This window comes from Amia ocellicauda, chromosome 5 (assembly GCF_036373705.1).
Source record: "Amia ocellicauda isolate fAmiCal2 chromosome 5, fAmiCal2.hap1, whole genome shotgun sequence".
NCBI lineage: Eukaryota > Metazoa > Chordata > Actinopteri > Amiiformes > Amiidae > Amia > Amia ocellicauda.
The window spans coordinates 14,037,902-14,054,174 of record NC_089854.1 but is presented as its reverse complement, the minus strand read 5'-3'; the positions used below and the strand labels follow the sequence as shown (position 1 = coordinate 14,054,174).

The following is a 16,273-nucleotide window of genomic DNA, read 5'->3' as shown; positions in this document are numbered from 1 at the left end:
GCACACACAAGGCTCATTCCCACCCAGAACCCGCAATGATTAGATGTGTCTTTCCCTCTCATTCACCTGGCCTTTTTAAATTCATCCTTTGTGTTGTAATATGGTATATGATAATATATTTGTTGCTTATGGAAGATGGGGATAAACGTCAGGTGCATTACCTTACCTTAGTTATATAGTAAGTTTGCATTAGTTGGATTATTGCTACATTTGAACATAAGAACATAACATAACTTGTGTTCATGGCTGATTTATCAGTCATTTATAATGCAGAGTTTTAGCTTCAGGGTTGCATGGAAAATAGGCTGAGGGCCATGCATTCAATATGCCTATAAATAATTGTGTGTTTTGACTACACTATATGGACACTGAGTTTTGTAGTCAGTTATCCAGGTACAGACCTGCGTTTACACCTATTGTTTTGCGTTGCGATGGATAGAAGTGCAGAGTGGTATCTTAATGTATTTTGCCAATGGTTTAACAATATACTGATTCCTATATAGGCACATTTATTTTAAAATTTTTGAGGGGAGTAGACTGTAAAAGTCAGATTTTATGATGGCCAGATCATACAACTATTTAATTTTTCCCCACTGTTTCCAGTATACACAGGGATATTTTGAAAGCTTTTTGTTCCAGAGCAAAACTAGCTACATATTTGTAAAACAGATGTAGATGTTAAAAGATTCCACCTCTCATCAGAATTTGTAAGATGTGAAAAAATAGGAATAAAACTCTGAAATATAGGTTCAGATAAAATACCCAAAAAATTGTACACATCCTGAAATCACCAAAACCAAAATTGTCACTTGATGCCAATGGTCAGGTTGCCAGAAATTGTCTTGAATCTACCCTAGATAAATCTGCCAAATCTGGGCTTGGATGTTGTGATTGGCAGTTGGACCAATGTTTCTGTAGTTTTGGCCAAAAAACTTTAAAAATGCTGGGGTTTAGTTGGAGCAAGAAGAAGCTGAGCAAATTTTGCACTGGAGCAAGAACTTTGGGCGTATATCCTGCTGTTTTGATGTCTTGCAATGGCTGCAGTACAAATACAACCGATTGTGCTTATTTTCTACTTGACCATTGTGACATTTTTTTTAGTAAACACACATCATGTGTGGTAAAGAAATAGTCTGTGATGTTCTGGAAGGGCCTAATCACAGGGCAACTCATTCCATTCACAGAAGGTGGCTTTCCGACAGATGTTTGGCAATTATTCTTAAGAAATTGGAGTGAAAATCTGAGCTTCTGTTTCGGAAAGTCCAACCTATGTAACCAGCTAGATGTGACATACTTACTTCTGCCTGATTTAATTTCAGTGCTCCAGTCCCCAAAGAGAGAATATGAAACATGTTTTAGCTTTTAGCAGACTCAAGGTATTAGTTCATTGTAGGAACGGATTTATTAATATATATAGTGACAAATGAGCAGTAGGTCAACCAAATGTATGCAGTCCCCAAAAGTAAATCAAATCAAATCAAGCTGTATTTTGTACCCTGGCAACTAGTGAACCCGGGTGAATAAAAAAGGAAACAAAAGAAAACATTACCTGAACAACTGCCATTTTGCAGTCTGTAGCCACTCCTACACGGGACACACCTGTAGGAGCCTTCGGAGTTAACACATTCCTGACCAGGACAGTGGACAGGGTTCTCACACTCATTGATGTCTGGAAAAGTTGGACAACAGCAATGTGTTTTAGGGTAGAAGACTCACTGGAGTAAAGATGAATGACAGATGCGGTTCTTCAGGTAATCCTCAATTAATTAAGGGCTGGATACGAGTAAAAGGAGACATTTGATGTGTGTGTTTGTGTTTGTGTACAATAGACTCTCAATTATCAGCACTAATGATGGGGAGGACAGTAACGGATAATCCAAAATTGCGCATAATCTAAAAATATCAAATTTTGGCAGATCCAAAATTAATCCTTTAGTCTCACAATGCAAAGCTTCATTTATAAAAAAAAAAATACATATAAATCTTGTTGATATTCCATGACTTACAAATATTATAAAGAAATGTAATAATGTAGTTAAGAAAACAACTTGGAATTGACTCCTCGGGTAGTTGCTTCTCATTTGATGACACTGGCAAACACATCGATCAAACATTTCTGATGTTCTTACACCAAGATATTCTAACTTTACTTGCATAGATGCCCACAATTATACAATATGTATGAGTAGAATGGATTAAGTTATGAAAATTGAGTTTGTTAATGAACAAAACAATAATTAGTAGTAAAGAATGTATCTCGTTTAATTATAAAAGTCCATACAAAAATACACTCGCTTAAACATGTTTGCAAAATCCTTGAATCCTTGAATCCATTTACATCAAAATCTCAGGTGCACGGTTAATCTGCAAATTGTATAACCCGCACGTGGATAATCGTGAGTCTATTGTATATTTATAATATATACATTGTTTTCTTAAGTATTCATAATAATATTGTAAGACGGTTCTTACTATCCAAAAATATGTTTATAATGCTGGATCGGTACTGCATTTTGTATCCTGGCGATTAGTGAACCAGGGTGTATGAAGAAGACCCGCAAAGGAAAACATTACCTGAACACCTGCCATTTTGCAGTCTGTAGCCACTCCTACACGGGACACACCTGTACGAGCCATCAGAGTTAACACATTCTTGACCAGGACAGTGGCCAGGGTTCTCACACTCATTGATGTCTGGAAAAAATGGACAACAACAATACGTGTTAGGGCTCTGAAGATTCACTGTAGTAAAGATGAATGACAGATGGGGTTCTTCAAGTAATCCTTAATTATCTAAGGAATCACATCAGTGTGCACTTTGTATCCCTGCTTGAGTTCCTCTTTAATTGCAGTGCTGATACGGCAACGATATGAGTCCCAAACTAAGAGACGGGGAGTGAAAGAGAATTGCCCCATTACCCTCTTCAGCCAGTCAGCTGTCAAATTGTCATTCATCCACGCATTCACAGATGTAGCAACAATCGCAGTACTAACATTCTGCATTGAATTTAAATCCCTGATTGTTCCTTTGAACACGGTGAAGGACTTGAGTTTCATCCTGTCCACTTTTGTCAGGTTGCTTTCTTCGTGCCCAGTACTCCTCAATGGTATGCTTCTGTATCCCCGAAAGTCCACAGTTCTGGCACCAACCATATCAAACCACACAGCCATTTCTTCCATCGCGATGATGCTGGAGTCTGCGATCTTCCTTTCTTTGCGTTCTTTGTTAGCATACATTACAAAAGAAGCAATTTTCTCTATGAAGTGTTGCGCATCTTTCTGTGCCACAGTAGTGCGGCAATCGGATAGAAAAGCCGTTTCACTTCATAAACTTTTCTAGCCAAGCACAACTAGCTTTAAAATTGCCGGCAACATTGTTGTCATTTTGTGACAATACCAAGATAATTTCTTTGGGTTTATTTTGGATCATTTTTTGGGACACCTGCAGACATTTGGCTGCATTGAAATTATCCAGTTGCTCACCTCCACCTCCAGCACTTCACTTTTTTTTCCTTCCACCACCATCCAGCCTTTTTCATAAGAAGATCAAAAGAAAGTTTACAAACGAGAGGAGGCCATTTGACCCATCGTGCTCGTTTGGTGTCCATTAATAACTGAGTGATCCAAGGATAATATCCAGTCTATGTTCCCAAATTTTCAGCTTCTACCACATTGCTGGGGAGTTTGTTCCAGATTGAGACAACTCTCTGTGTGAAGAAGTGTCTCCTGTTTTCTGTCTTGAATGCCTTGAAGCCCAATTTCCATTTGTGTCCCCGGGTGCGTGTGTCCCTGCTGATCTGGAAAAGCTCCTCTGGTTTGATGTAGTCGATGACCTTCATGATTTTGAAGACTGAATCAAGTCCCCACGTAGTCTCCTCTGTTCCAGGGTGAAAAGGTTCAGTTCCCTCAGTCTCTCAGTAGGACATTCCCTTCAGACCTGGAATAAGTCTGGTTGCTCTCCTCTGAACTGCCTCTAGAGCAGCGATATCTTTCTTGAAGTGTGGAGCCCAGAACTGTACACAGTATCCAGATGAGCTCTAACTAGTGCATTGTACAGTCTGAACATCACTGCCCTTGTTCTCAATTCTACACTTTTGACAATATTGTTTGCCTTTTTTATTGCTTCCCCACACTGTTTGGATGGAGAAAGTGAGGAGTCCACATAGAATTCTAGGTCTTTCTCATGCGTTACTTCATCTAGTTCTATTCCTCCCATAGTGTAATTATAGTGGACATTTCTGTTACCTGCATGTAATACCTTGCACTTCTCCACATTGAATTTCATCTGCCAGTAAGACTGATTGTTCTGTAATTGGTCTGGGCAGCACTGTGGAGTAGTGGTTAGGGCTCTGGACTCATAACTGGAAGCTTGTGGGTTCAACTCCCTGGTGGGGCAGTGCTGTTGTACCCTTGAGCAAGGTACTTCACTTAGATTGCTCCAGTAAAATGCCCAGCTGTATAAATGGGTACAAATGTAACTTACCCTGGATAAGAGCGTCAGCTAAATGACAAGTAATGTAATGTAATGTAATTTCCCGGCTCAGTTTTGGCACCTTTCTTGTGGATTGGTATGACATTTGCTGTCTTCCAGTCAGTTGGCTCATCCCCTGTTCTAAGTGTTATTTGGAATATTTGAGTTAGCGGCCTATAAATGATTTCACTCATTTCTTTAAGTACTGTTGGAAATATACCATCTGGCCCAGGTGATTTGTTTGTTTTTAATTCTGCTAGTCCCTTTAGTACCTCCTCCTCATTTATCCTGATCTCTCTTAGGATTTGCCTGGACTGATTGTTAACCTGTGGCATGTTATCTATTTTTTCTTTTGTAAAAACCTCTGTGAAATACTAATTTAGAACATTTGCCACATCTTGTTCGTTTTCCAAGATACCTCCATTTTTGACCTTTAGCTGTTTCACTTCCTCCTTTATTGACCTCTTGCTGTTGTAGTATTTAAAAAGCTCTTTCCATTAGTTTTAGCTCCAAGAGCTATGATTCTTTTTATTTCCCTCTTTGCTTTCCTGATCCATTTCTTAGGATCTCGTTGCAGTTTAATTTTGTTTTGTCTCTTTCCCTTTTGTATGCGCTATACATTTTCTTTCTCTTGATATTTTTTGCATACTTTTATTAAACCATTTTGGCCAATGTTTTTTGGTCCTCAATTTGCTAAGTTTTGGTACAAATTATACAAAATATAATCATCCATTTTCAGCTGAATCTGTATCCAGTGTACCTCTTCTAAGTGCCACCTCATACCTTCAAGGTTTGCTTTTCTAAAATTGTAGACCATTGTTTTAGACTTGGTCCTTGTTTTTTAACAGAATGCCTCAAAGTTAACCATAATGTTAAGTGGTCTCTTAATTTTTTCCAGAGCTGTATAATGCTACCCCACCACCTCTTCAAATTTGCCTGTCCCTCCTAAACTGTGTGTATCCTTTCAACTTGTATTCATCCCCATCATTTTCTGTAAGCCATGTATTTGCCGTCTCTCTGCTAAGTTCAAAATTTATTTTTTCTGCCCCTTCCATTCTCTCAATCTTTGGGGATCAATGCCATAATGTCTTGCAGCTGCTTCTCCAGAATTATTCTCAGCATATTTAATCACTTCAATCAAATTTAAATTTGAGATTGTATGCTTTTTTTGGCGCCATTATGTAAACTGAGGTAAATACAGTATGAACATATAGCTGACTGCACTACATGATACATTACCATGGCAATGCTTAGACACATAACTGCGTTTATTAGAGACCGGCTTTTGTTTACATGATTACGCGAATCAACCTGGCGACTATTGGAGACCAGCTGCTATTTGAGACCCGGCGAGTACCAAATATTTTACGGTATTCGTTTATGTTAGAATCTCAGGTGCATGGTTGATGCGCAAATCTGATAAACCGCACATGGATAATCGAGAGTCTAATGTATATTTATAATATGTACATTGTTTTCTTAAGTATTCATAGTAATATTGTAAGACGGTTCTTACTATCCAAAAATATGTTTATAATACTGGATCGACAATCAAACTGCATTTTGTATCCTGGCGATTAGTGAACCAGGGTGTATGAAGAAGACCCGCAAAGGAAAACATTACCTGAACACCTGCCATTTTGCAGTCTGTAGCCACTCCTACACGGGACACACCTGTATGAGCCATCGGAGTTAACACATTCCTGACCAGGACAGTGGCCAGGGTTGTCACACTCATTGATGTCTGGAAAAAATGGACAACAGCAACATGTCTTAGGTTAGAAGATGCACTAGAGTACATTTTAATGACAGATGCGCTTCTTCAAGTAATCCTCAATTATTCAATAGCCAGATGAGGAAAAAAGGAGAAGTTGTGTGTGTGTTTTCTTACTTGCTCCTTTGTTTTTTAGTTTTCCTGGAGAAATCCTGATTTAGTTTTTGAGGTAAAGGAAATATAGAGTATATTTATTATATGCACAATATTTTCTTAGGTATTCATAATAAAATTGGATCAGAGGGTTCTCATTATCCAAAAAACATATTTATAATACTGGATCTGTAATCAAACTGTATTTTGTATTCTGGCGATTAGTGAACCAGGGTGTATGAAGACCTACAAAGGAAAAATTACCTGAACACCTGCCATTTTGCAATCTGTAGCCACTCCTACACGGGACACACCTGTAGGAGCCATCAGAGTTAACACATTCCTGACCAGGACAGTGGACAGGGTTCTCACACTCATTGATGTCTGGAATAAATTGACAACAACAACGTGTTTTAGGGTAGAAGATTCACTGGCGTAAAGATGAATGACAGATGCGGTTCTTCAGGTAATCCTCAATTAATTAAGGGCTGGATACGAGTAAAAGGAGACATTTGATGTGTGTGTTTGTGTTTGTGTACAATAGACTCTCAATTATCAGCACTAATGATGGGGAGGACAGTAACGGATAATCCAAAATTGCGGATAATCTAAAAATATCAAATTTTGGCAGATCCAAAATTAATCCTTTAGTCTCACAATGCAAAGCTTCATTTATAAAAAAAAATACATATAAATCTTGTTGATATTCCATGACTTACAAATATTATAAAGAAATGTAATAATGTAGTTAAGAAAACAACTTGGAATTGACTCCTCGGGTAGTTGCTTCTCATTTGATGACACTGGCAAACACATCGATCAAACATTTCTGATGTTCTTACACCAAGATATTCTAACTTTACTTGCATAGATGCCTACAATTATACAATATGTATGAGTAGAATGGATTAAGTTATGAAAATTGAGTTTGTTAATGAACAAAACAATAATTAGTAGTAAAGAATGTATCTCGTTTAATTATAAAAGTCCATACAAAAACACACTCGCTTAAACATGTTTGCAAAATCCTTGAATCCTTGAATCCATTTACATCAAAATCTCAGGTGCACGGTTAATCTGCAAATTGTATAACCCGCACGTGGATAATCGTGAGTCTATTGTATATTTATAATATATACATTGTTTTCTTAAGTATTCATAATAATATTGTAAGACGGTTCTTACTATCCAAAAATATGTTTATAATGCTGGATCGGTACTGCATTTTGTATCCTGGCGATTAGTGAACCAGGGTGTATGAAGAAGACCCGCAAAGGAAAACATTACCTGAACACCTGCCATTTTGCAGTCTGTAGCCACTCCTACACGGGACACACCTGTACGAGCCATCAGAGTTAACACATTCTTGACCAGGACAGTGGCCAGGGTTCTCACACTCATTGATGTCTGGAAAAAATGGACAACAGCAATACGTGTTAGGGCTCTGAAGATTCACTGTAGTAAAGATGAATGACAGATGGGGTTCTTCAAGTAATCCTTAATTATCTAAGGAATCACATCAGTGTGCACTTTGTATCCCTGCTTGAGTTCCTCTTTAATTGCAGTGCTGATACGGCAACGATATGAGTCCCAAACTAAGAGACGGGGAGTGAAAGAGAATTGCCCCATTACCCTCTTCAGCCAGTCAGCTGTCAAATTGTCATTCATCCACGCATTCACAGATGTAGCAACAATCGCAGTACTAACATTCTGCATTGAATTTAAATCCCTGATTGCTCCTTTGAACACGGTGAAGGACTTGAGTTTCATCCTGTCCACTTTTGTCAGGTTGCTTTCTTCGTGCCCAGTACTCCTCAATGGTATGCTTCTGTATCTCCGAAAGTCCACAGTTCTGGCACCAACCATATCAAACCACACAGCCATTTCTTCCATCGCGATGATGCTGGAGTCTGCGATCTTCCTTTCTTTGCGTTCTTTGTTAGCATACATTACAAAAGAAGCAATTTTCTCTATGAAGTGTTGCGCATCTTTCTGTGCCACAGTAGTGCGGCAATCGGATAGAAAAGCCGTTTCACTTCATAAACTTTTCTAGCCAAGCACAACTAGCTTTAAAATTGCCGGCAACATTGTTGTCATTTTGTGACAATACCAAGATAATTTCTTTGGGTTTATTTTGGATCATTTTTTGGGACATCTGCAGACATTTGGCTGCATGGAAATTATCCAGTTGCTCACCTCCACCTCCAGCACTTCACTTTTTTTTCCTTCCACCACCATCCAGCCTTTTTCATAAGAAGATCAAAAGAAAGTTTACAAATGAGAGGAGGCCATTTGACCCATCGTGCTCGTTTGGTGTCCATTAATAACTGAGTGATCCAAGGATAATATCCAGTCTATGTTCCCAAATGTTCAGCTTCTACCACATTGCTGGGGAGTTTGTTCCAGATTGAGACAACTCTCTGTGTGAAGAAGTGTCTCCTGTTTTCTGTCTTGAATGCCTTGAAGCCCAATTTCCATTTGTGTTCCCGGGTGCGTGTGTCCCTGCTGATCTGGAAAAGCTCCTCTGGTTTGATGTGGTCGATGACCTTAATGATTTTGAAGACTGAATCAAGTCTTAGCAAATTGAGGACCATTTTGAGTACATTTTAATGACAGATGGGCTTCTTCAAGTAATCCTCAATTATTCAATGGCCGAATGAGTTAAAGGGAGAATGTGTGTGTGTGTTTTCTTACTTTCTCTTTTGTTTTTTAGTTTTCCTGGGGAATTCCTGATTTAGATTTTGAGTTAAAGGAAATACAGAGTATATTTATCATATGCATAATATGTTCTTAAGTATTCATAATAAAATTGGATCAGAGGGTTCTTACTACCAAAAATATTTTCATAATACTGGATCAGTAATCAAACTGCATTTTGTTTCCTGGTGATTAGTGAACCAGGTTGTATGAAGAAAAAAAAGGAAAACCTGAACCTGAATTACCTGAACACCTGCCATTTTGCAGTCTGTAGCCACTCCTACATGGGACACACCTGTAGGAGCCATCAGAGTTAACACATTCCTGACCAGGACAGTGGACAGGGTTCTCACACTCATTGATGTCTGGAATAAATTGACAACAACAACGTGTTTTATGGTAGAAGATTCACTGGAGTAAAGATGAATGACAGATGGGGTTCTTCAAGTAATCCTCAATTAATTAAGGGCTGGATACGAGTAAAAGGAGACATTTGGTGTGTGCGTTTGTGCTTTTGTTTTAGTTTTGTTGCAGATTTCTTGATAAGCGTTTTTAATGAAGGGAAAAACAGAGTAGACTCGATTATCAGTACTAATAATGGGGAGGACAGTCGTAGATAATCCAAAATCGCGGATAATCTAAAAATATCAAATTTTGGCGGATCCAAAATTAATCCTTTAGTCTCACAATGCAAAGCTTCATTTATAAAAAAAAAATACATGTAAATCTTGTCGATATTCCATGACTTACAAATATTATAAAAACTTATAATAATGTAGTTAAGAAAACAACTCGGAATTGGCTCCTCGGGTAGTTAATTCTCGTCTAATGACACAGGCAAACACATCGATCAAATATTTCTGTTGTTCTTACACTGAGATATTATAACTTTACTATCATAGATGCTGACATCTATATAATGTGTATGAGTAGAAAGGATTAAGTTAAGAAATTTGAGTTTGTTAATGAACAAAACAAGAATTTGTAGTAAAGAATGTATTGATCTCATTTTATTATAAAAGTCCATACAAAAGCACACTCAATGAAACATGTTTGCACAATTCTTGAGTTATTAATTTATGTCAAAAGTGCATGGTTAATCCGCAAATCAGACTGCACGTGGATAATTGAGTCTACTATATATTTATAATAAGTACATTGTTTTCTTAAGTATTATTAATAATATTGTAAGAGAGTCCAAAAAGATTATTATAGTAATAGTAGACCAGTAATCAAGCTATATTTGGCATCCTTAGTGAACAAGGGTGTATGAAGAAGAGCCACAAAGGAAAACATTACCTGAACACCTGCCATTTTGCAGTCTGTAGCCACTCCTACACGGGACACACCTGTACGAGCCTCTGGAGTTAACACATTCCTGACCAGGACAGTGGCCAGGGTTCTCACACTCATTGATGTCTGGAAAAAATGGACAACAGCAACATGTGTTAGGGTGAACTATGCACTGGAGTAAAGATTAACAGCAACATACAATCACACACACACACATTAAAACACACCTTTAGAGTCAACAGCTATTGTAGAAAATGACCTTAATTTGAGGACTAAAGGATTTATTTTCAGTCCATGAACAAAAGACCAAAGATAGAATGTCATTTGAGCTGTGGGGTTGGCCCAATGGGGCATGGTTTACCTGTGCAACTCTTGCCTTGTGGTCCCAGTCTGTACCCCACGGGGCAATTACACCTGAACGTCCCCTCTATGTTCTCACAGCGGCCTCCACTGCAGGGTGATGGACTCTGCTGACACTCGTCCACATCTGAAAACACAGTAATTTAAGAGTCAACTACATGCTGGAAGTAACCTTGATACTACCAATCCAATGCAGTGAAGTTCTTTGATTCAAGTAATCCAAAATTATTTAACTCTTTAAACTTCAACCCATTATTTTGAGCTATAAACTGTATTTTTATGTAGACACGATCATCGCTTGTTTGAAATTAAAGACAAGGAGCTTTCAAATGACATCTTACTTGTGTATGTAGGGTCTTCCTAGCCAGAACCGTGCAATCGGCCATTTGTCAGAGTGTACAGGACTCATTTGCATATGTTCGCATTTTGTTTTTTTTACTCGGTCATCTGAGTAACCTTTTATAAAAGGAAAGGCCACAATTTATTCTTTAATTTGATATAAGATAAATGCATCAATTAGATTGAAGTACTGGAACAGAATGAAAGTTGCAAACACGTAACTTATGTCTTTAGTGCATTGAAATTTCATTTTGAGATGAAGGAAATAGCTACTAAAATGACTAAAGTATGGTAACTTTGTGAATGACCTTTCCTCGAGTGACTATGTGTACAGCGTGTAGGATTCAACAATATAATACTGATATCCTGGATAGATACCTCTGCTGAATTACAATGAGGATGCTCATAAAAGTGAAATTAAATGACTGGAGAAACCATAACTTAAGAATGAAAGGTGACAAGCAGCACAGCCTTTTTATCTATTACCTTATAGTGTATACCCTTACCTTGGCATCGTGTCTGCTCGGCATTCAGCTTGTACCCTTGATTACAGAGGCACGTGTAGCCCCCTCCACGCAGATCTATGCAGCGTCCTTGGCCACAGATCAGAGGGCTGACCTGACACACTTGGAGTTCTGGGCACAAGGAAACACAGATAACCCTGCTTGCAGCACAGCAAAACACATACCAGTCGAGAAAAAATAATAAAATAAATATATTTATTTACATATTTACAAAAATATAAACACACATGTCAAATATATTGCTGAGTTATAGTTCGTATAAGGAGATTTGTCCATTTAAATACATTAATTAGGCCCTATCTATAGATCTATCTATATCTATAGATTTAAGTCTCAAGTTTTTAGGCAGTGTGCAATTAGGCTGCTGACCACAGAAATATCCACCAGAGCTGCAGTCTGGTCAAGACCTTGGTGATGACGATAAGCACGGAGATGAGCAGAGATTCTTCAGTTGTGCAAACCCAGTTTCATCAGCTGTCTGGGTGGCTGGTCTCAGACGATCCTGCAGGTGAAGAAGCTGGATGTGGAGGTCCTGGGCTGGCATCATTACATGTGGTCTGTGGTTGTGAGGCCGGTTGGACATACTGCCAAATTCTCTAAAACCATGTTGGAGGCAGTTTATGGTAGATTTTTATTCTTAACTTCTCTGGTAACAGCCCTGGTGGACATTCCTGCAGTCAGCTTGCCAATTGCACGATCCCTCAAAACGTGAGACTCTGTGGCACTGTGTTGTGTGAAAAAACTGCACATTTTAGAGTGGCCTTTTATTGACCCCAGCACAAGGTGCACCTGTGTGATGAACATGCTGTTTAATCAGCTTCTTGATATGCCACACCTTACAGGTGAATGGATTATGGATTAAAATCACTGGTTAAAAAATATAAAAATATATTTTAAAAAAATCAAAAGGTGATTTAAAAACAACAGCAGACTCAGGTGGAAAACAAAAGCACACAAGTTGATGGGTTGAGAGAGCAACATGCTTGATAATATCCTGTTGATCTGCTCATAGCTTGGCACAAGGGTTCATTTTTGGTTTAACAGCAGTCCTACTCTTAGTAAAACTACCCATTCAGGGGCAAAACAGAAGTGGTTTGACAAGAGCCTCACCCTCACAGATTTACAATTCATCTCAAGTATTTTTTTTTTATCAAGGGCTTCATTATAAAAGCAAAAATGTATTCATTAAATGATTAATTAATTTAGGAATTAAAACTGCATTTTACATACAATAAAAATCACCCAGCACAGCTCCTTCTTTTGACAGATATTTTGATTAAAGTGCTCACACTCACACTCACACTCACACACACATAAAATGATCTTTGTATTTATGTTTTTGCATTGTGTGCTCAGCAACTATAAAACTATGGCCAAAAGTAATGCTTTTCCCTTAGCAGTATAGTTAATTGCATTGTATTCATTAAGTCTAACAACTGGAAATATTGTCTGGAAATGCAATACATTTTTGAAATACACTTCCGGTCAAAAGTTTTAGAACACCTCAATTGTTCCAGTTTTTATTGAAATGTATGCAGTTTAATGTCTCACTGTACTCTGATATTAAAGCATAGAACAAATAAACAATTGGAGATAAAAAAAGAAATCATAGAATCATTTTTGTTTAACAAAATGTATCCACTTAAGCTGACAAACCCCTCTGGTACCCTTAAAAAGGCAGCAAATCCGTGTGCATCTCTTTAATCCCATGTTTACTCTTCACTGTTGTGTGTTTAGTATCCCATGAAAGCTTAAATGGGGGGGTGGGGGGATACTTGGTCTGAGTAGGAATACAAAATCTCAGAAAATATTGACAATTATGACATATTCTGGAACCAGACAGTCTACTGATCATAACAAGACCATCCACGTTTTGGTAGAAGCAACACACACCCGTAGAGAGCTCAAAATGTCAAGATGGAAAACTCTGTTTACAGTGTACTAATACACAACGATTTTATCTTTGGATCTGAACTTCTCTGTTTGATAGAACATCAAATAATATATACTGGCCTATTTGCTAGGAAATCTGATAGAAACTGAGTGATCTTTCACCATCTGAATGAGACACCCCCCCCGCAAGAGCAGACTGCATGTTTACCCCCCGGGCTCTGAATGACGGCAGGGGACATGGAAACTGTAAATTGGATGTGTTTGAGAATGAGACGCGCAGACCTTTGTACCATTTCAGGTTATTCACTGGACTTAAATTTCAATAAAAGCTGGAAAAATGGGCATGTTCTGGAACATTTGACCTGTAGTGTACAACAAATACAAATCCCCTAAAAATGGATGATAAAATTGAATATTTGTCTAGTGCTAGTTATACAACTTCAAAGCATGAAGAAGTGAAACTAGTATTTATACTAGTATGTATGAAAGTCTTGAAAAAGCTTGCCACTTTTTCAATTGAACCAGGATAACAGAGATGAGGTAATATAAGCAGGAATGCTTCCTGTCTGCTTTAAAAAAAAAAAAAAAGAAGCAGCAAAAGAACATTAAAATAAATAAAGATTCAGGGTTCAAAGTCTCATTGACAAACTGGTTTGCTTGATCTTATCTACTGTGAATGTACTTATTTAATGAAAACACAGCTGGGGAGACAGAGAGGAAAATCAGTCTCCTCCACTATGCAGAAGGCAACATGCTCTTTAACCTGCAAGAGACTGAGTTCAGAACTTTTACTAGAGGTAAATACGAGGTTATGATGTTTTACATTATTACAGTCTCACCGGTGGCAACAGGAGATGGAGCCAAAGAGCTGCAAGTGAATACCTCTTGCTTAAGCCTGGTTTATATGAGAGAAGATCCTTAAACGTATTCCATATCCTGCCTTAACCCAGATCATTCTCCAATTTATTAAGTTTCATTTCAAGGCAGCCAGAGAGGTCAAATGATTTATAATACGTTTCAAAATGTCTGTTGCTAACTGGGTCATGAATAGCTGAGCCAGACGAGACGTACAACTAATAGAGCTCTCTCCCCTGTGCTTCACATGTGTCACCAAGCTGTCCATTTTCTTTTCCACTTGGAAACAACTTCAGTGCAGATAAAATTGGATTCAGTGGGTCAATATAGGTACAGGTTAGAACTTTTTGGTGGCATACTTGGTTTAGAAATCAAAGTTGCTTATTTTCTGAGTCATTTCTTTATCTTTCTCATATTCGTTCTCTGTTATGAAACAGAGTTTAAATCATTTATTTGAATTTTCCTTTTCTCAGCAAGGGCAGCAGAGTGCTGTGTAAATCTCCAATGAGTGTGTACATTTCTTAAATATATATTTTTGAGATTGTTTTCATTTCCACTTGGAATTTGTCTAGTAAAATATTGGAATCTTTGATTCCACAGGATTTTGTTTTCCAGGTACAAGGCAAGAAGGAAGCAACTAGACAGACAGAATGTCTGTTTCTGCAGGGAAATGATTTTAGACTCCTGAGACTTCATTGTAAAGCCAGTACACACAAAGAGAGATGGATAATAAGTTGTCCTCTCCTTACAATGTTGGCCGGGCTGTGTGCAAGGTATGTCCTTCAATACTATGCCATTTCTGAAGAGGTTTACTGTGTGAAGAGCCAACAGTCACCTCAAATACATAACTATATATACACTCACCTAAAGGATTATTAGGAACACCATACTAATACTGTGTTTGACCCCCTTTCGCCTTCAGAACTGCCTTAATTCTACGTGGCATTGATTCAACAAGGTGCTGAAAGCATTCTTTAGAAATGTTGGCCCATATTGATAGGATAGCATCTTGCAGTTGATGGAGATTTGTGGGATGCACATCCAGGGCACGAAGCTCCCGTTCCACCACATCCCAAAGATGCTCTATTGGGTTGAGATCTAGTGACTGTGGGGGCCAGTTTAATACAGTGAACTCATTGTCATGTTCAAGAAACCAATTTGAAATGATTCGACCTTTGTGACATGGTGCATTATCCTGCTGGAAGTAGCCATCAGAGGATGGGTACATGGTGGTCATAAAGGGATGGACATGGTCAGAAACAATGCTCAGGTAGGCCGTGGCATTTAAACGATGCCCAATTGGCACTAAGGGGCCTAAAGTGTGCCAAGAAAACATCCCCCACACCATTACACCACCACCACCAGCCTGCACAGTGGTAACAAGGCATGATGGATCCATGTTCTCATTCTGTTTACGCCAAATTCTGACTCTACCATCTGAATGTCTCAACAGAAATCGAGACTCATGAGACCAGGCAACATTTTTCCAGTCTTCAACTGTCCAATTTTGGTGAGCTTGTGCAAATTGTAGCCTCTTTTTCCTATTTGTAGTGGAGATGAGTGGTACCCGGTGGGGTCTTCTGCTGTTGTAGCCCATCCGCCTCAAGGTTGTACGTGTTGTGGCTTCACAAATGCTTTGCTGCATACCTCGGTTGTAACGAGTGCTTATTTCAGTCAAAGTTGCTCTTCTATCAGCTTGAATCAGTCGGCCCATTCTCCTCTGACCTCTAGCATCAACAAGGCATTTTCGCCCACAGGACTGCCGCATACTGGATGTTTTTCCCTTTTCACACCATTCTTTGTAAACCCTAGAAATGGTTGTGCGTGAAAATCCCAGTAACTGAGCAGATTGTGAAATACTCAGACCGGCCCGTCTGGCACCAACAACCATGCCACGCTCAAAATTGCTTAAATCACCTTTCTTTCCCATTCAGACATTCAGGTTGGAGTTCAGGAGATTGTCTTGACCAGGAC

The 16,273-nt window shown here is 38.5% G+C and overlaps 1 protein-coding gene across 2 annotated transcripts in view; it reads right to left on the bottom strand.

Annotated features, from left to right (window-relative positions):
* The window catches only part of ltbp4 (latent transforming growth factor beta binding protein 4), a 105,109-nt gene that overhangs the window by 20,068 nt on the left and 68,768 nt on the right, over nt 1-16,273 (bottom strand). For both annotated transcript variants that reach the window (XM_066703940.1, XM_066703941.1), the window contains 9 exons: nt 11,534-11,662; nt 10,690-10,815; nt 10,335-10,454; nt 9,281-9,400; nt 7,626-7,745; nt 6,603-6,722; nt 6,096-6,215; nt 2,575-2,694; nt 1,550-1,669 (listed from right to left, as the gene is read on the bottom strand). In XM_066703940.1, the coding sequence (XP_066560037.1) occupies nt 1,550-1,669; nt 2,575-2,694; nt 6,096-6,215; nt 6,603-6,722; nt 7,626-7,745; nt 9,281-9,400; nt 10,335-10,454; nt 10,690-10,815; nt 11,534-11,662 (1,095 nt within the window). The remainder of the gene's footprint in view (nt 1-1,549; nt 1,670-2,574; nt 2,695-6,095; nt 6,216-6,602; nt 6,723-7,625; nt 7,746-9,280; nt 9,401-10,334; nt 10,455-10,689; nt 10,816-11,533; nt 11,663-16,273) is intronic.